The 17,412-nt window shown below is 36.1% G+C and overlaps 1 protein-coding gene across 1 annotated transcript; it reads left to right on the forward strand.

Annotated features, from left to right (window-relative positions):
* Positions 1–5,402: 5,402 nt before the first annotated feature.
* On the forward strand, positions 5,403–6,098 carry LOC125261836 (polyglutamylase complex subunit TTLL1-like; the record flags this gene model as incomplete). The annotated part of the gene is given in 3 exon segments (XM_048180386.1): positions 5,403–5,672; positions 5,762–5,925; positions 6,011–6,098. Coding segments are annotated over 3 exon segments (522 nt in total), but the record flags the coding sequence as incomplete, so codon positions are not given.
* Positions 6,099–17,412: the final 11,314 nt, after the last annotated feature.

Raw genomic sequence — 17,412 nt, forward strand, 5'->3', positions numbered from 1 at the left:
TAGCGGATAGCGATGGATCTGAGAAGCTGCAGCTAGAGCCAGATTTGACGCTCAAGAAGGCCATTCAGATCACTGATTAAAAAGCAAAGTGCTGATATGTGAGGTACATGTGATATAAGTGATGTGGGGCACAAGATTAAGCAAACAAAACAATTCAAGAAACGCACAGGAGGTAGCCATAAATGTAACAAAACGGGCCATTTTGAGATCGCTTCTAAAAAGAAACGACTCCAATCAAGAAAATGGCACTGACCTGCTGTGTGCTCCATAACATTTGTGAGGAACATGGTGATAATTTCACTGAAGAGCACTAAATTCAGCCTCCTGTTCAGACATTACCTGAGCATGCTAACACAGAAGGGGCTGACATCAGAGCTGCATTAATGATGCATTTCAACACGACTGAGTCTTTGAATTATTTTATCACACACCCATTTTTGTAACTCTGCCGTTTGTGTTTGAGGACATCTAAACTGTCATAATTGTATTATATTCTGATTAAAGAAACTGAACTCTCTCTGCATCAACATTGATGTTCAGTAAGTTAAATGAAGAAAAATTATAAACTGATAGTAATATAGATACCTCGATGTTTGCGTAGTGCATGGTGTGACAACTCTTTGCACAGCAAGTCTTACACCCGTTTGTCCTTTTCTGAAGATGTGAGACATGTATCTCCCGCAGCGGCGGTAACTCAACTCAAGACAAAAGTGCTTTAAAAACTATACTTTATATAATATTCTGTGATACTTTATTCAGTGAAATCACAGCCTAGATAGAAATATTGCAAACACTGATGTGAGAAGTTAGTGCCTCGTTAAACAGCTAAGAAACACATAGCTCTGGCTCTGAACCAGCACTCAAACTGCACTGGAGAAATATATTAGCAAGATCCAACCTGACACAAAACCACTTTACCTGCAGCCCAAGAGGAGCTTTGCTGCTGACGACATTATCTGGTAATGTTCTGTTTGTTTTGTATTGTATTGAGTGCACTGTATCTGTTCTTGGTCCCCCTTGAAAACGAGATGTTGCATCTCAAGGGGCTTTCCTTGAATAAAATTTCATACTTTGGTACACCAGTGTTCCTCTGGGTGTAAATCAGCCATCCAAGATTGTGCAAAGAAGCCGGGACATGATCGTCCTAAAGTATCAGGGCCACGACAATTCAAAAGCTGTCAGATGCAGGATTGCAAGAGACCATAGCTTTGACTATAGCACAGGTATGTTTCTGATTTGTTTAGCTTATACAGTAAAAAAATAATAATGCAAAATGCATGTTCTGATTTAAAACACACACTCTTTCTCTCTCCATATATGTATATTTGTTGGTCAGAAAGCTGACCAAATTCATACTGGAGACTATCCCTAGAGAGTAGAACACGCTGGAGTGCAGTACTAGCCGCAGATGAACAGGAAACCACACTGGAAAAGCAACAAAGACTTTATCACGATAAACGGCCATGTACAAACAAGCATAAACAACAGTCCCAAGAACCATCATACTCAGTAGATCAGCGATGTGTTCAATCAATTTCGAACTTTTAAAACTCAATTTTAATTGTTGAATGAAAAACGAATCAAAAAATATGTAAAAAATATTTTGTTATTTATGACATGCTGATTACTTGTTTTTATTTTATTATTGAAAAATAAAATAAATTGAGTGGAAAATGTCAGTTATTTAACTTCTTGACTGGCCTTTTAAAGTGTAAATATGTTACAGCATATGCTGGTAATTTAGTTTCCATTTCAGAAATCTAGTCATCTTAATATATATGGGAGGTAATACATAATACTTAATACATCCTGGAGTTTGAGGAGCCCAGTGTGAACATGCAGCGCCAGCTCTGATCCTCTGGGGCTGTTGGGGCATTACATCCTCATTAATAATAATAAACTAATAATAATAAAGTGAGTGGCCATTAACAAGATGAAGAAGAAGACGAAACGGAAATGATGCTGCTGCTGTTGTGATGCTCATCTTCTGAACAAAAGCTCATTTAGCATGAACTGATCGCTGTGATTGACAGCTGTGATTGTGAGGCCAATCCGCCGTGTTTTATTGATCACATGATCTGTAGTCTGTCAGTTTATATTGAAACACTTGAGCAGCGCCTGTAGTTCAGATCATCCGTGTTCAATAAGACACAGAAATCACATCAACATCAACATGTTCGTGCACCTCACCAACGTGGCCATCCAGAAACACGGCGTGAGTCGCTCGCACCCACAGCCACTGATTCAAAAAAAAGATTCGTCAAGCTTCATGAAGCAGTGTTTGAAATCGCCCATCAGTCACCCTTATTTATATAGCGCTTTCTACAATGCAGATTGTGTCAAAGCAGCTTTACATTGATAATTGGTATATAATTTTTCCTTTTAAAGAATAGTGTCAATGCAGGCAGATCAAAAGCACTGTTGAATAAATGTCAAGGGTACTGTTGAATATCAAATGTCAAGTCAAATTAAATTAAATTAGGGCTGCACGATTAATCGTATTTTAATCACGATAACGATATCTGCTTCTCCCGATTGATTTTAAATAATCGTCACGATATTGGCCCACTCTATGAAAATGAACATAATTTGGAAATATTGGAAGTAATATTAGGAATTTCGCTGTTTTATCTTTTGAAGTTCCTAAAGGATTCACCAGTTTTCATAATGTTGATCAGCTAGAAATGATTGTTCTTTGCTTTACGAATTTGCCGGGCAATTTGAATCTGGTTTGTCTTATTGCAAACTAATTTTGTTGCTTTAAAATCTAATGTGAATACATATTACAAAGCACTCACCAAAACCATGTTTTGTATTGATTTACCATCTAACGAAGTTATCATAGTTGGTTAAATTAAGTCGTTGTGCCACCTACAGGCCTTTTGGGTGAATTGTAGGTTGGTAAAGAACTTGCAAAATAGCCATAATTACATTACTCTTTTTGATAGAATAAATGTAATTAATAATCGTGATTATAATTTTGAGGAAACTGTGGCACTGGCTGTCGTGTCGATGAGGCCTTCACAATGGATGATCTAGTCGACTCGATCTCTGCTGATACTTCAGGGCTGCGTTGTGGTCGTATCAAGGCGCCGGTCCTCGGTCTCATCTGGATACGGCCTGGATCCGGTTGACTACGGTAAACCTCGGGATAAACAGAAAGACTAACATTAGCGTAGATGCCATTCTTTTTCTGATGTAACGAGTACATCTGGTGTTATAGGAAGTGTTCCCGGTTCTGGCTGACCTAATTTATGCAGCCTAATAATCCTTTAACGGATTTGAAAATATAAATTTATAATGTGTTATGTGTATGCCAGGTTAAAGAGATGCGTTTTTAGTCTAGATTTAAACTGACAGAGTGTGTCTGCATCCCGAACAATGCTAGGAAGATTGTTCCAGAGTTTAGGTGCCAAATAGGAGAAGGATCTACCGCCTGTGGTTGATTTTGATATTCTAGGTATTATCAGCTGGCCTGAATTCTGAGATCGCAATAAACGTGAAGGACTATAATGCTTTAAGAGCTCGCTCAGGTACTGGGGAGCTAAACCATTTAGTGCTTTGTAAGTAATTAACAAGATTTTAAAAATGTATACGATGTTTAACAGGAAGCCAATGCAGTGATGACAGAACTGGGCTAATATGGTCATACTTCCTAGTTCTAGTAAGAACTCTTGCTGCTGCATTTTGTACGAGCTGTAGTTTATTTATCAAGCGGGAGGAACAACCACCCAGTAGAGCGTTACAGTAATCTAGCCTTGAGGTCATGAACGCATGAACTAACTGTTCTGCATTCTTCATTGAGAGCATATGTCGTAGTTTAGATATATTTTTAAGATGGAAGAATGCGGTTTTACATGCTAGTAACATGGCCTTCAAATGAAAGATTGGTATCAAAGAGCACACCCAGGTTCCTAACTGACGACGAAGACTTAACAGAGCAGCCATCAAGTGTTAGACAGTATTCTAGGTTATTACGTGAAGAAGTTTTCGGTCCAAAAATTAGAATCTCTGTTTTTTCTGAATTTAGTAGTAGGAAATTACTGGTCATCCAGTTTTTTATATCAGCTATACATTCTGTTAATTTTGTGAATTGGTTAAAAACGAATCAGTAGATATTAGGGCTGGGTATTGACACAATTTTCACGATTCGATTAGATTACTATTCATATGCTTTCGATTTGATTCAATTCGATTACGCTTTTGATTCAATATCGATTATTTTGGATGTAGTATTTCAGTTTCAGTACATGGCAAATTTTCTAGAGGAAAAAAATCTCAACTAATGCTGTAAACTACACATGAGAGTCAGCTGGTACTACTATAATAATATTGAAGGTTAAATTAACTTATTTATATACAAACACTTAAATTACACTCAATGATGTTTTTATTATAAATAAAGTTTAGAATTACATCATTTCTACTCCAATTCGTTTTTTTGAAATATAAACATTTAAATCGTGGCTGTCATAACTGATTTATTCAAACATGCATTAAATATTGAAGAACATTATAATGAATATGTAACGGTGCATAGCTATATTTATCTTTCTAGAGTCACTTTTCTAGCTGACTAATGAGTTTATGGTCAATGAATATGTTTTTCTGAGGTAAATGTGACGTCACGTGACTTCTCTTTAACTGAGGCGCTAAAGCGATCCGTCACGCCACATTAAACAGCGCCAAAACGGTATTTATTTTTTGAATCTCATAATAAGATGGACGTCATTTGAAATCTGAGACTTTGCTTCATATCAAAAGTAACAAAGCACAAAGATTATTGTGATTTATTGGATGGGAGGCGCTACATATTCTGCTCATTCATCAACTGAAAACAGACTAGACTAATCGATTCTTGGGATTTAAGAATCAATATCGGTTCGTAAAAATGAGAATCGATTAAAATCGAGAAATCAATATTTTTTACCCAGTCGTACTAGATATTCTTGAATAAAGTCCTTATTTTGTTTTTTTAGCACACAAAAAATATTCTCGTTGCTTTATAATATTAAAGTTGAACCACTGTAGTCACATGACCTGTTTTAAATATGTTTTTAGTAGCATTGAAAAAGGGAGTGCATAACCTGACGTTTTATTCTTATCCAAAATGAGGCGCGTGAGCATTATGGAGCGCTAAACACTCTCATGTAATGTGTGTGTCATTCATACTGGAAGCCAGAGGGCGCTCTTGAGCAGAAAGTCCAGAACGGACTCATAGAGGTAATAACTTGTGACATCCTAATATTGGCAAAGACACTGAAGCTGAAAAACACGCAGAAACGCTTTGACTGATGAAACGTGAAGACAATAAACATAATATATTTTTAAATCTTTACATCATGATGACTTCATGCACAAGTGTTTGTAGTACGTGAACCAATCGTGGCGTTTGACCGCGTTTGCGGCTCTATCTGGAGAGCACTCGAGGACGGGACGTCACCAACCACCTGTTTGAGCAGATCCACTGGATCATGGTGCAGTCGCTCAAAGCCGTGGCTGTGAGTCCAGATCATGAGGAGCGATTGTTCTGATGAAGCATAAAGCTCTCAATCACAATAATGTGTTCCTCTTACCGTCTGCAGCCCGTCATGAACAACGACAAGCACTGCTTCGAGTGTCACGGCTATGACATCATCATCGATGACAGGCTCCAGCCGTGGCTGATCGAGGTCACATGATATCATCTCTGGGGTTTGAAGAGTCTTCTATGTTTCTATCGCTCGTTATTTCAGCAAGAGACCGTGTGCGTCTCTCTCAGGTGAACGCGTCTCCATCTCTCACCTCCAGCATGGCCAACGACCGCATCCTGAAGTACAACCTGATCAGCGACATGCTGAACATCGTCACGCCCAACGGAGAGATCCCCGACTGTCGCTGGAACCGCAGCCTGCCCAAAGAGGCTCTGGGACACTATCAAGTGCTGTGAGTGAGTGCAGACGCCTCCGCGTGACGTCTCGTCCCGTGAGCGGCTCCTCTATATCAGTCTCTCTCTCTCTCCGTCTCACAGATACGACGAGGAGCAGGCTCTGAGCGAGAGCGCCGACCTCAGGAGCCGCTCGGGGCCGTCACTGGGGTCAAAGGGCAGCAGGAAGTGACGCTGTCCGCATGAGGCCTTCACTGGAGCTGTGCTCTGAAAGACATTAATGCTTTATTTATTCATCTTTATTGAATTAAAGTGACAGTACAGACATTTATAATGACACTGAAGATTTCTGCTTCAAATTAATGCTGTTCTTTTGTGCTTCTGTTCATCAAAGACTCCTGGAAATAAAATCTATCACAGTTTCCACAAAAATATGAACTGTTTTCAACATTGATAATAATCATAAATGTTTCTTGAGCAGCAAATCATCATATCAGAATGATCATGTGACTGAAGACTGGAGTAATGATGCTGAAAATGATCACAGGAATGACTATATATTCACATAATAAACAGTTCAATGGCAATATATATTAAATATAGTGTATAATATATAAATATAGTGAATATATCACAATTTTACTGTATTTACAATCAAATAAATGCAGCAACGGTGAACAAAAGAGACTCATTTGAACAGTCTTTTTTCTATTTAACAAAATATTTTGCGTATTTCTGTTTAGTTTCTGCTGAAAAGATTCTCACTGTGACAAGACGAGAAAAATACACAATGCATAATGCAAATAATAAACATGTCATTTTTACAATTGATTTAAAACAATAGTCCTGTCAGAATAATAACTATTGTATGTCATTATTCAGAACAGTTATCAGATGTTATTTAAAAAATTATTTTGTGTGTGTACTAAAGTTTAAAATTTAATTAGTTCAAAGGTGTTTTATATATTTTTAAACACGTCTATAAATTAAAGCCACAAGTGTGTAAATACCATTGAATTAATCCATAAACGAGTGCGCCATAGCCTACCAGAATGACCCACACAAAAACGTTTACTGTATTCTTTTATTCGACATTAATCATTATTAAATGATCACGAGCAATAATCGACAATAATGATGTTTTTCAGTTACAAGGCAAGATTAAATAATGAAAAGTAAGTAAAAGTAATGTGGTGATAGACGGGCGTTGTCACAGTAACCAGCTGAAGGTAATGAGGAAATTTAAACTTTGAGACACAATAGACAAAATAGACAAAAATGCATATTCAAATTCCCCCTGCACACTCAAAATGAATCTATTACGACTGTCACTATCAAGTGAAATGTGGAAATAAATGAAAGGTGTCGCAGCATTACAGTTATATATGCTCCTTGCATGCAATGTTAGTTTTTCTACTTTTTTCAGCGTTAAGCATTCAACCAATCCTACAGATCCCTGTTGAGCACATGATGCATCAGATGAGATTATTAAAAAACTGCGGATTGGTGGGAGTTTTTGCAATGCTCGTGCATGTGCTCGATCAGTCGGTCAGTGCGGGACACGCTCACGCTCACGCTCTGAATATTGCCATTTCTGTCCTAGAAAAGTGCAGATACATTGTAAGTAAGATACTAAATTATAATCCTTTTGATTTTCATTCTACTAAAATAACAATGTTTTTATTTTCTAATGTGTAAAAACCATTTAACTAATTCATAAACGATTCCTGTCAGTGCGCCATAGCCTACAAGAATGACGAAACGTTTACTGTATTCTTTTAATCGACATTAAAGGTACAATCTGTAATATTTTTTTCCGCTAGAGGTCGCTAGAAGCCTATTCAAAACAAAGGCGTAGTTTGATGACGCCAAGTTTTAGAGCGGAAACTTGGGAAATGTGGTCTCCATCTCAACGGACGGTGCAAAAGAATAGGGATTGGAGTCTGGAAGAACTCATGTTCGTGGATGCGATTATTAACGTTACTGTAGTATGAAGCAGAGCAGGACCGTGTGTTGCGGGAGCTGAACGAGGAGCTGGAGCGATTGATCAACACACGCCTCACGAGCAGCGGGACTTTTATTATGACACAGTTGCCGGCGCCGCTTCCGCTTTTCCGGTTATGAGTATGAGGTTTACGGGACCTGTCCTTGTCGACAGAACCAGTGGCAGATGGTAAACAGTAATTATGTTCCATCAATAAGTAACACAATCCACCATAAAACGTGCAAGAAGTAAATAAGGAACTGCTTGAAGCAGTGGTTTGCTGGACGCTAGACACTACTTCCGCATTTGTCCACGGCACTGTTGTCATGTGGTTTCTACGTCAGTAAAGGCAGTAACAAAGGGTAACTGACGTCATTGACAGGCGACTGCACTGCCCCGTGTCACTGTTTAGAATGGGAATTTTCTCATGATTTACAAGTAGTTGAAAACATTAGAGATATTGTTAGTAATCAGCTGGACAAAATATACAGTAGGTGGACAACCAAAATGGGTATTACCGCTGCGCATACCGCCGCCGCAGGGCCGTTGCGTTAACTGAAATTCAGTCGCGTGTAAAAAACTACCGCCAGGTGGCGCAAAGGGACGGATTGGAAAGTGACTGTAATAATAAAATGTCGGTTTGTAAACGGAGATGAAAGGACGAAGTAAAACAACAATAACATTATAATATAACATTTTAACATCCTTAAAAACCATTAGATAATTTAAAGTGAGAGTTAATTTCAAAACGTGGGATAGTCTTAGGCTACAGTCTATGCATCAAAAATTAAAAGAAAGACCTTTACACAAAGTCTTAAGTCTTACTGCATGCTATTGTCATTAAACAGTCATTACTAGGCATATATATATATATATATATATATATATATATATATATATATATATATATATATATAGGAGCACACACACACGGATTAAAAATGTAATATTTTCATTCTGGTTTGCTCTAAGCAAAAAAAAAAAAAAAAAAGTTCCATATGCGGAGCGAAATGAGAACGGTCCAGCATTAAGACCGCATTAAGCGCAATAATTATTAACTGCTATTGTTCTTGATTTTTTTTATTGTTGTTATTGTTAGGCTATATATGCTATGTAACGTTTAGTGATTTTGATATTGCAGACTAAAATACCGGCAGGAATAAATATTTTGTCTAATTTACTCATTAAAACCAAAGGTGTTCATCAGTGATTGTACATCAAGAGCAAGGACACGTTGTGTGCATTTTGTTTTGTGCTTTTACCAGAACGAAACGCTCGATTGTCTGTGTGAAAACTGCGCGTGTGCACGAGCGCCAAGAGAACTGATAACAGCAGCAACGAGCACTGGCCATGATTTCAGAAACAACACGTTCCAGCGGATAGATCGCCTCTTATTTAACACAGACCTATATCTTATCGAATTGAGATATTTCTTTCTTTTTAGGTACAATTGTTCGCTGAGTTTAAGTTCACTTTTGGGACGTTTCAGATTCTCGCAGAGAGACAGCTGAAAGCGCACTCTTTTTATTTTATTTTATTATTCAAAAGCACAAGGTTTTGTTGTTATTGTGAGCGTACACAAATAAAAGTAGACCATTTGTAGTCTTGCATCAATCTGTAGGCTATCGGCAAAAATGACGGAAGGCCTGTTTTAAGTTGTTTCAGCTGTCATGAGGAAAAAATCCATCAGAACGCGCCGGCGCTTTCGTCGGCCAGAGGGATAAAAATGTAACCAATTTAGTTTCATATTTATATTCAAATATTGGGCTATAGCCTAATATAATTTTTTTAAGATGTCACCTATGTTGATTATGAAAAGTGAATAGCATGACGGATGCGCAATGTCGGGAGACATGCAGCGGGTCAGACATAAGTTTGACCACTTCATTAAGTTTTGTTTTATAGTAAGTCTTTCTTTAAAGTGAATTTCGTTTTGTAGAAATTGTATCTTAATTTCAATCAATGTTTCATCAACCAATTGCCTATATTTAATAATTAGAAAGAAAACCAAGAACGTCGGGTGTGGATTGAAGTGCGTAACAAACGAAACCATGTTTCCGCGGCCTTTAAATAAGGCTCAATCAATATACGTCTTTCTGTTTTCATTAAATTTATTTATTACTTTATTACATGTCTTTATTACTTAAATAATTTTAAGAAAAACAACAACAACAACAAAAAAAACTCTCCGACTTTTAAAAAATCCCTCCTCGTTCCAGTCAAAACTTCGCACATACTCTGCTCGGCAGCAGCAGACGCTGGCAAACGCGCGGGGGAGGGTTGATCCCATTTGAACTTCTGCAAATCCCCATAACACAAACAAATAAAGAAACTTACTGCAAATACTCATAACAGAGTCTAACAATTGTGTATTTCGTCAGCTTATTTCATATGATCAGATCAGGATGTTTTTTTCAAAACAAAAAGCACCAAGATTGCAAAAAGGTCTGTCACGCGCATATCTTAGGCTAATATTTTGAGTCTCCCGCCCTCTGGATTAATGGCTTTGGTGACAAACATTTTAAACAAAGCGCCCTTCCCCCTATCTCAAACTTGTCAAGTGTTGCAGAGCAAGCACTGTTAGGTTGGGTGAGTGCCTTTTTATACACACAAGATAATGTAAAAATTACTATACATTGATATAGCCTATAAATGGAACACAGTCAGTTTGTTGTTTTTGTTTGTTTTTCTTTAACATTTTTATTTTATTTCTTTGTCTTTAAGGAACATTGGATGTCAGTAAAGATTCTGTACAGTTATTGTTCTAATAATACGGAGCCATAATGTTACATATCTTGGTCAATTCTTAAGTTAGTTAAGTTAGCACTTTTAAACATCCGCTCACTTAAAAATAAATCACTTCTAGTCAATGACTTAATAACCACAAACAACCTAGATTTTATGCTTCTAAATGAAACATGGCTTGAAGACAGTTGCAGTTCAACAATCCTGAATGAAACAGCCCCTCCTGACTTTACTTTTATGAGTGTCTGCAGAGCTGTTAGGAGAGGTGGAGGTGTAGCTGCTCTATTTAAAGATGTCTATCAATGCAAGCAAGTGTCATTTGGTGATTACTTGTCTTTCGAATACTTGGGTATTGTGTTAAAAGGTGCTCCTCGCATTCTACTTATAGTTATTTACAGGCCTCCAAAATACTCTCCAGCCTTTGTGGAGGATTTTACAGAACTGTTATCAGCAATTTCCTCTGAGTTTGACTGTTTTGCTATTACTGGAGACTTTAACATCCACATAGAAAATGCAGAATCCAATATGGCAAAAGAAATCATAACTGTTTTGAATACTTTTGATCTGACTCAGCATGTACATGGACCCACACACAATCGTGGACACACTCTAGATTTAATTATTAGTAAGGGTCTAAACATTTCATCCATTGTCATTAAGGATGTAGTGCTATCTGATCATTTCTGTATTTTCTTTGATATATTGATCTCTCCAACTGTTGAAGCTAGATCTGTCTCAGTCAAAAAGCGATGCTTAAATGAGAATACTAGTGCACTGTTTATGAAGGCTATATCTTTAACACCAAGCATATCTGCAGACTCTGTTGATTTTCGCCTTGATTCTTTTAACTCAAAAGAACAGAATGTTATTGATAACATTGCTCCTGTGAAAGTCAGGAAGAAAAGTGGCAGACAAAAAGCACCGTGGAGAAACTCAACAGCAGTGCAAAATATGAAAAGACAATGCAGAAAAGCTGAGCGCATGAGGCGAAAGACAAAACTCGAAATCCATTATAACATCTATAAAGATATTCTTCATGCTTTCAATGTGGAACTAGGCAAAGCTAGACAGACCTTCTTCTCAAATATTATAAACAGAAACTTAAACAACACCCGCACTCTTTTTGCTACTCTAGAGAGACTAACAAACCCCCCCAAGTCAGATTCCCAGTGAAATGCTCTCAGACAGCAAATGCTGTGAGTTTGCTTCCTTCTTCTCTGAGAAAATTAATAATATCAGAAAGGCGATCAGCACATCCTTGAGCTGCACTGGGGTAAAACAGACCAGATCACAACCTCAGAAAGTAGCTATTATGTCTGTTTTCGAAGCAATTGATGGTAACATTTTGGAAGAAACAGTACAGCACCTTAAAACATCAACCTGCGCCCTTGACACACTTCCCACATCTTTTTTTCAAAAGCGTGTTTAACTGTTTAGAAGCAGATCTCCTAGAAGTGGTAAATGCCTCACTTCTCTCTGGGACTTTTCCAAAATCCCTGAAAACTGCAGTTGTTAAGCCCCTCCTGAAAAAGAGCAATCTGGATAACACCATACTAAGCAACTACAGACCAATCTCAAATCTTCCTTTCATAGGCAAGATCATTGAAAAAGTTGTTTTCAATCAGCTGAACAAGTTCTTAAGCTTGAATGGATATTTTGACAACTTTCAATCTGGTTTCCGACCGCATCACAGCACAGAGACAGCACTCATAAAGATAATAAATGATATTCGCCTAAACACAGATTCGGGTAAATTATCAGTGCTGGTTCTTCTCGACCTCAGTGCTGCGTTTGACACTGTCGATCACAACATACTTCTTGACAGGCTGAAAAACTGGGTTGGGCTTTCTGGGATGGTCCTTAAATGGTTCAGGTCATACTTAGAAGGGAGAGGTTATTATGTGAGTATCGGTGACCATAAGTCTGAGTGGACTTCCATGACATGCGGAGTCCCTCAAGGTTCAATACTCGCACCCCTCCTGTTCAAACCTATATATGCTGCCACTGAGCCAAATAATGAGAAAGAACCAAATTGCATATCACAGCTATGCAGATGACACCCAGATTTACCTAGCCCTATCACCTAATGACTACAGCCCCATTGACTCCCTGTGCCAATGCATTGATGAAATAAAAAATTGGATGTGCCTAAACTTCCTTCAGTTAAACAAAGACAAAACTGAAATCATTGTGTTTGGAAACAAAGATGAAGTTCTCAAAGTGAACACGTACCTTCACTCTAGGGGTCAAACAATTAAAAATCAAGTCAGGAATCTTGGTGTGATTTTGGAGTCAGACCTGAGTTTCAGTAGCCATGTAAAGACAGTAACTAAATCAGCATATTATCATCTAAAAAATATTGCAAGAATTAGATGCTTTGTCTCCAGTCAAGACTTAGAGAAACTTGTTCATGCTTTCATCACCAGCAGGGTGGATTATTGTAATGGGCTCCTCACTGGCCTTCCCAAAAAGACCATAAGACAGCTGCAGCTCGTACAGAATGCTGCTGCCAGGATTCTGAGCAGAACCAGAAAACATGAACACATCACACCAGTCCTCAGGTCCTTGCACTGGCTTCCAGTTGCATTTAGAATTGACTTTAAAGTACTGTTACTTGTTTATAAATCACTCAATGGTCTAGGACCTCAATACATTGCAGATATGCTCATAGAATATAAACCTAACAGATCACTCAGATCATCAGGATCAAGTCATTTAGAAATACCAAGGGTTCACTCAAAGCAGGGAGAGTCTGCTTTTAGCTGTTATGCCAGCCGCAGCTGGAACCAGCTTCCAGAAGAGATCAGGTGTGCTCCAACAGTAGCCACATTCAAATCCAGACTCAAAACACATCTTTTTATCTATGCATTTGCTGATTGAGCACTGTGCTATGTCCGAACTGTTTGCATTTTATTTTATACGTATTATCTTTTTATTCTTTTTATTCCTTTCCTGTTTTTATTTCATTTTTAATGTATTTTATATCTTTTATGTATCATCTTGCTATTCTGACTTTTAATGCATTTTACTGTCATTTCTATTCCTTTTGTTCTATTTTTATTATTCTTCTTTATGTAAAGCACTTTGAATTACCATTGTGTATGAAATGTGCTATACAAATAAAATTGCCTTGCCTTGCCTTGCCTTTCGAGCTACTTTACAGCTTAACCACAGTTTGCAACATCAACAGTTATTGAAATGAACTGAATCAACACAGATCTGCTGATATAAATAAATAGGCCTAAATAAATAGCAAAAACCAAGATTGGGTTTGTACGGTTCATATAATTTAATAATTTATGTTATGATGTTATAGAGGTACAATGTACAGATGCCTATGTTTTGCATAAAGTAAGAATATTTAATAAAGAATCTTAAACTTCCAATATTAAACATGTTCTCGTCATTTTGCTCTGCAGTCAAAATACAAATAGGCCTATAAAATATTGTGTAGCCCATTGTGAAGAGTGAGATTAGGTGCAAACTATCTATAGCAGAAACTTTTTATCTTAATAGCCTAGCACTTGTTGAATAACAAAATGTTGATTATTGGGATATCAACGTTTTTTTGTTCGTAATTGCTTATGGCATGACATTTCTTTTTGTAATGTTTATGAGCGTGTTAATGGATACAAACTGCACAATTGCAGTTTATCAGATTGTTGCATAGCTATAATTGCACGATATGGTTGAAACATTAACACATTAAAATCGTCTGATAATCATACAGTAGTTAACAAGAACACTTTGTAAGCGATGTATTACCATTACATCATGGGCATACGGGACACCCCAGCAGCCCCCCACGCTATGATGGGCCCCGTCGCAGATTATTTACTAGCCTTTGCTTTTTTTTAGAACTAAACTCAATTGACTAAAGATAAAAATAAAGCATCCAACTGAATCGGTTGGATGCTTTATTTTTTATCTTTAGTCAATTGAGTTTAGTCGAAAATGCAAGCAGAATACAATAGAAAAATAGTGCTAAATTACCACAAAAGGGGGGAAATTCACTCTTGTTTCCATCGCCTTTTGTAAGGTAGCCAAGACAACAGCAAGCTTTGATGCGCTGTTACTGTGTTACTGTTAGCAGTCGTGTGCCGAGACAAAACAGCAATTTACGCTCTTGTCTAGAAGGGAACCTTATATAGCCTAGCCTATTACGCAAATTTGTGTCTAACTTAGAATTTAGACCAGCTAAAATATATTGGTAGACCAAAACATCTTATCAATTAATTCAGTAATAAACACATGTATTTAAGAAATTTAATAAAAACAGAAAGACATCTATTGATTGAGCCTTATTCAAAGGCCGTGGAAACATGAGTTCGTTTGTTATGCAATCCATTCCACATCCGACGTTCTTGGTTTTCTTCCTAATTATTAATAATTGGTTGATGAAACATTGATTGAAATTAAGATACAATTTCTACAAAACGAAATTAACTTTAAAGAAAGACTTACTATAAAACAAAACTTAATGAAGTGGTCAAACTTATGTCTGACCCGCTGCATGTCTCCCAACATTGCGCATCCGTCATGCTATTCACTTTTCATAATCAATTGGTGAAATCTTAAAAAAAAAAATATTAGGCTATAGCCCAATATTTAAATATAAATAAGAAACTAAATTGGTTACATTTTTATCCCTCTGGCCGGCGCGTTCTGATGGATTTTCTCCTCATGACAGCTGAAACAACTTAAAACAGGCCTTCCGTCATTTTTGGCGATAGCCTACAGATTAGTGCAAGACTACAAATGGTCTACTTTTATTTGTGTACGCTCACAATAACAACAAAACCTTGTACTTTTGAAAAATAAAATAAAATTAATTAAAAAACACGGTGAGCTTTTAGCTGGCTCTCTGCGAGAATCTGAAACGTCTCAAAAATGAACTTAAACTCAGCGAATAATTGTACCTAAAAAGAAAGAAATATCTCAATTCGATAATAAATTCGTAGGTCTGTGTTAAATAAGAGGCGATCTATGCGCTGGAATGTGTTGTTTCTGAATTTGATATTTGATATTTTAAGGAATACTATAATACACTCCTGCGTTTAAATGCAGCTGCAGGAGTTGCAGTTTTTTATGACGTTTTATTAATCCGTCCATTCTTTTTAGTTTCAATGATTTAGCTAAATCGTGCCTTAATAATGGGAGCGAAATTATTCACCCTTGTGAAAAAGAAGTGCACTTAATTGTATTGAAAGTGTACTTTGTGTGTACTTAGTATACTTTTTACAAAGTGCACTTGCAGATAATACAATATAATTAAACTTAAAGGCCACTTAAGTGTACTTAAATAGAATATACTTTAATGACAATATTTATTATCATGCTTAAGTGCACTTTTTAAAAATGCACTTTGTAATAATGTCAAATTAAGTTGTACTTAAAGAAAGTACACTTTAATGAAAATATTTATTAACACGCTTAAGTGCACTTTTTAAAAATGCCCTTTGTAATAATGTCAAATTAAGTTGTACTTAAAGAAAGTACACTTAAATGACAATATTTACTAACACGCTTGAGTGCACTTTTTAAAAATGCCCTTTGTAATAATGTCAAATTAAGTTGTACTTAAAGAAAGTACACTTAAATGACAATATTTACTAACACGCTTGAGTGCACTTTTTAAAAATACACTTTGTAATAATGACTTATTAATTGTACTTACAGAAAGTAAACTTTAATGACAATGTTTATTAACACACTTGAGTGCACTTTTTAAAAATGCACTTTGTAATAATGACTTATTAAGTTGTACTTAAAAAAAGTACACTTTAATAGCATTATTTATTAACACGCTTAAGTGCAGTTTTTAAAAATGCACTTTGTAATAATGACTTATTAAGTTGTACTTAAAGAAAGTACACTTAAATGACAATATTTATTAACACTTTTTTAAAAATGCACTTTGTAATAATGACTTATTAAGTTGTACTTAAAGAAAGTACACTTAAATGACAATATTTATTAACACTTTTTTAAAAATGCACTTTGTAATAATGACTTATTAAGTTGTACTTGAAGAAAGTACACTTTCATGACAATATTTCTAAACATGCTTAAGAGCACTTTTTAAAAATGCACTTAATTTTTACCTAATTATGACTTTATAGTGTTTTAAATAAGTAAACTTATTCTGATGTATTGACTTATATATTAAAGCACATGAAAAATAATTTATTTTCATTTCAACTTAAGTATGTTGTCCAAGATGACATTTGTTAATGTATTTTAAATGTGCTTAGTCTTTAATAAATACTGTGTGCATTAATACACTTGAAATTTATTTTTCTGAATTTCAAAACACTTGCTTATACAGTGTATAATCCTGTACAACTTATTGTTGAAATTTTTATCACCAGCTCCTGCTCTAAACTCGACTAGTGTCAGTTTTCTACATAATATTTGACATAAAATGTTTTTTTGTTTGTTTTTTGTTTTTTTTACGGAGTGCTGTATTTGTGATACTTAATGCAACAGTGCTGTACTTTACATATCTGTATAATACTTATAATATCATTGTTGTTATAAGTTGATTAAACCTATTTAATTGCAAGCAAAAGTTTAACAGATCTAAAAAATAATTTGAATTCATATTCAGTTAAAATACATTTAATTTTAATCAGACTAAACTATAAAATAATTGAATTTCAGTTAGGCGAATGAGTCAAGTTCTGTAAACTTACAGTCTAACTACAACAATGAATTAGAAAAACTTCCAACTTGAACAAATTTAATCATGCGCATGCGCCACAATACTACGTCATGACGGCGCATTACTTCACCAGAGTTTGAAAAATGCACCTTC

Source organism: Megalobrama amblycephala, unplaced genomic scaffold (assembly GCF_018812025.1).
Source record: "Megalobrama amblycephala isolate DHTTF-2021 unplaced genomic scaffold, ASM1881202v1 scaffold501, whole genome shotgun sequence".
NCBI classification, from domain to species: Eukaryota; Metazoa; Chordata; class Actinopteri; order Cypriniformes; family Xenocyprididae; genus Megalobrama; species Megalobrama amblycephala.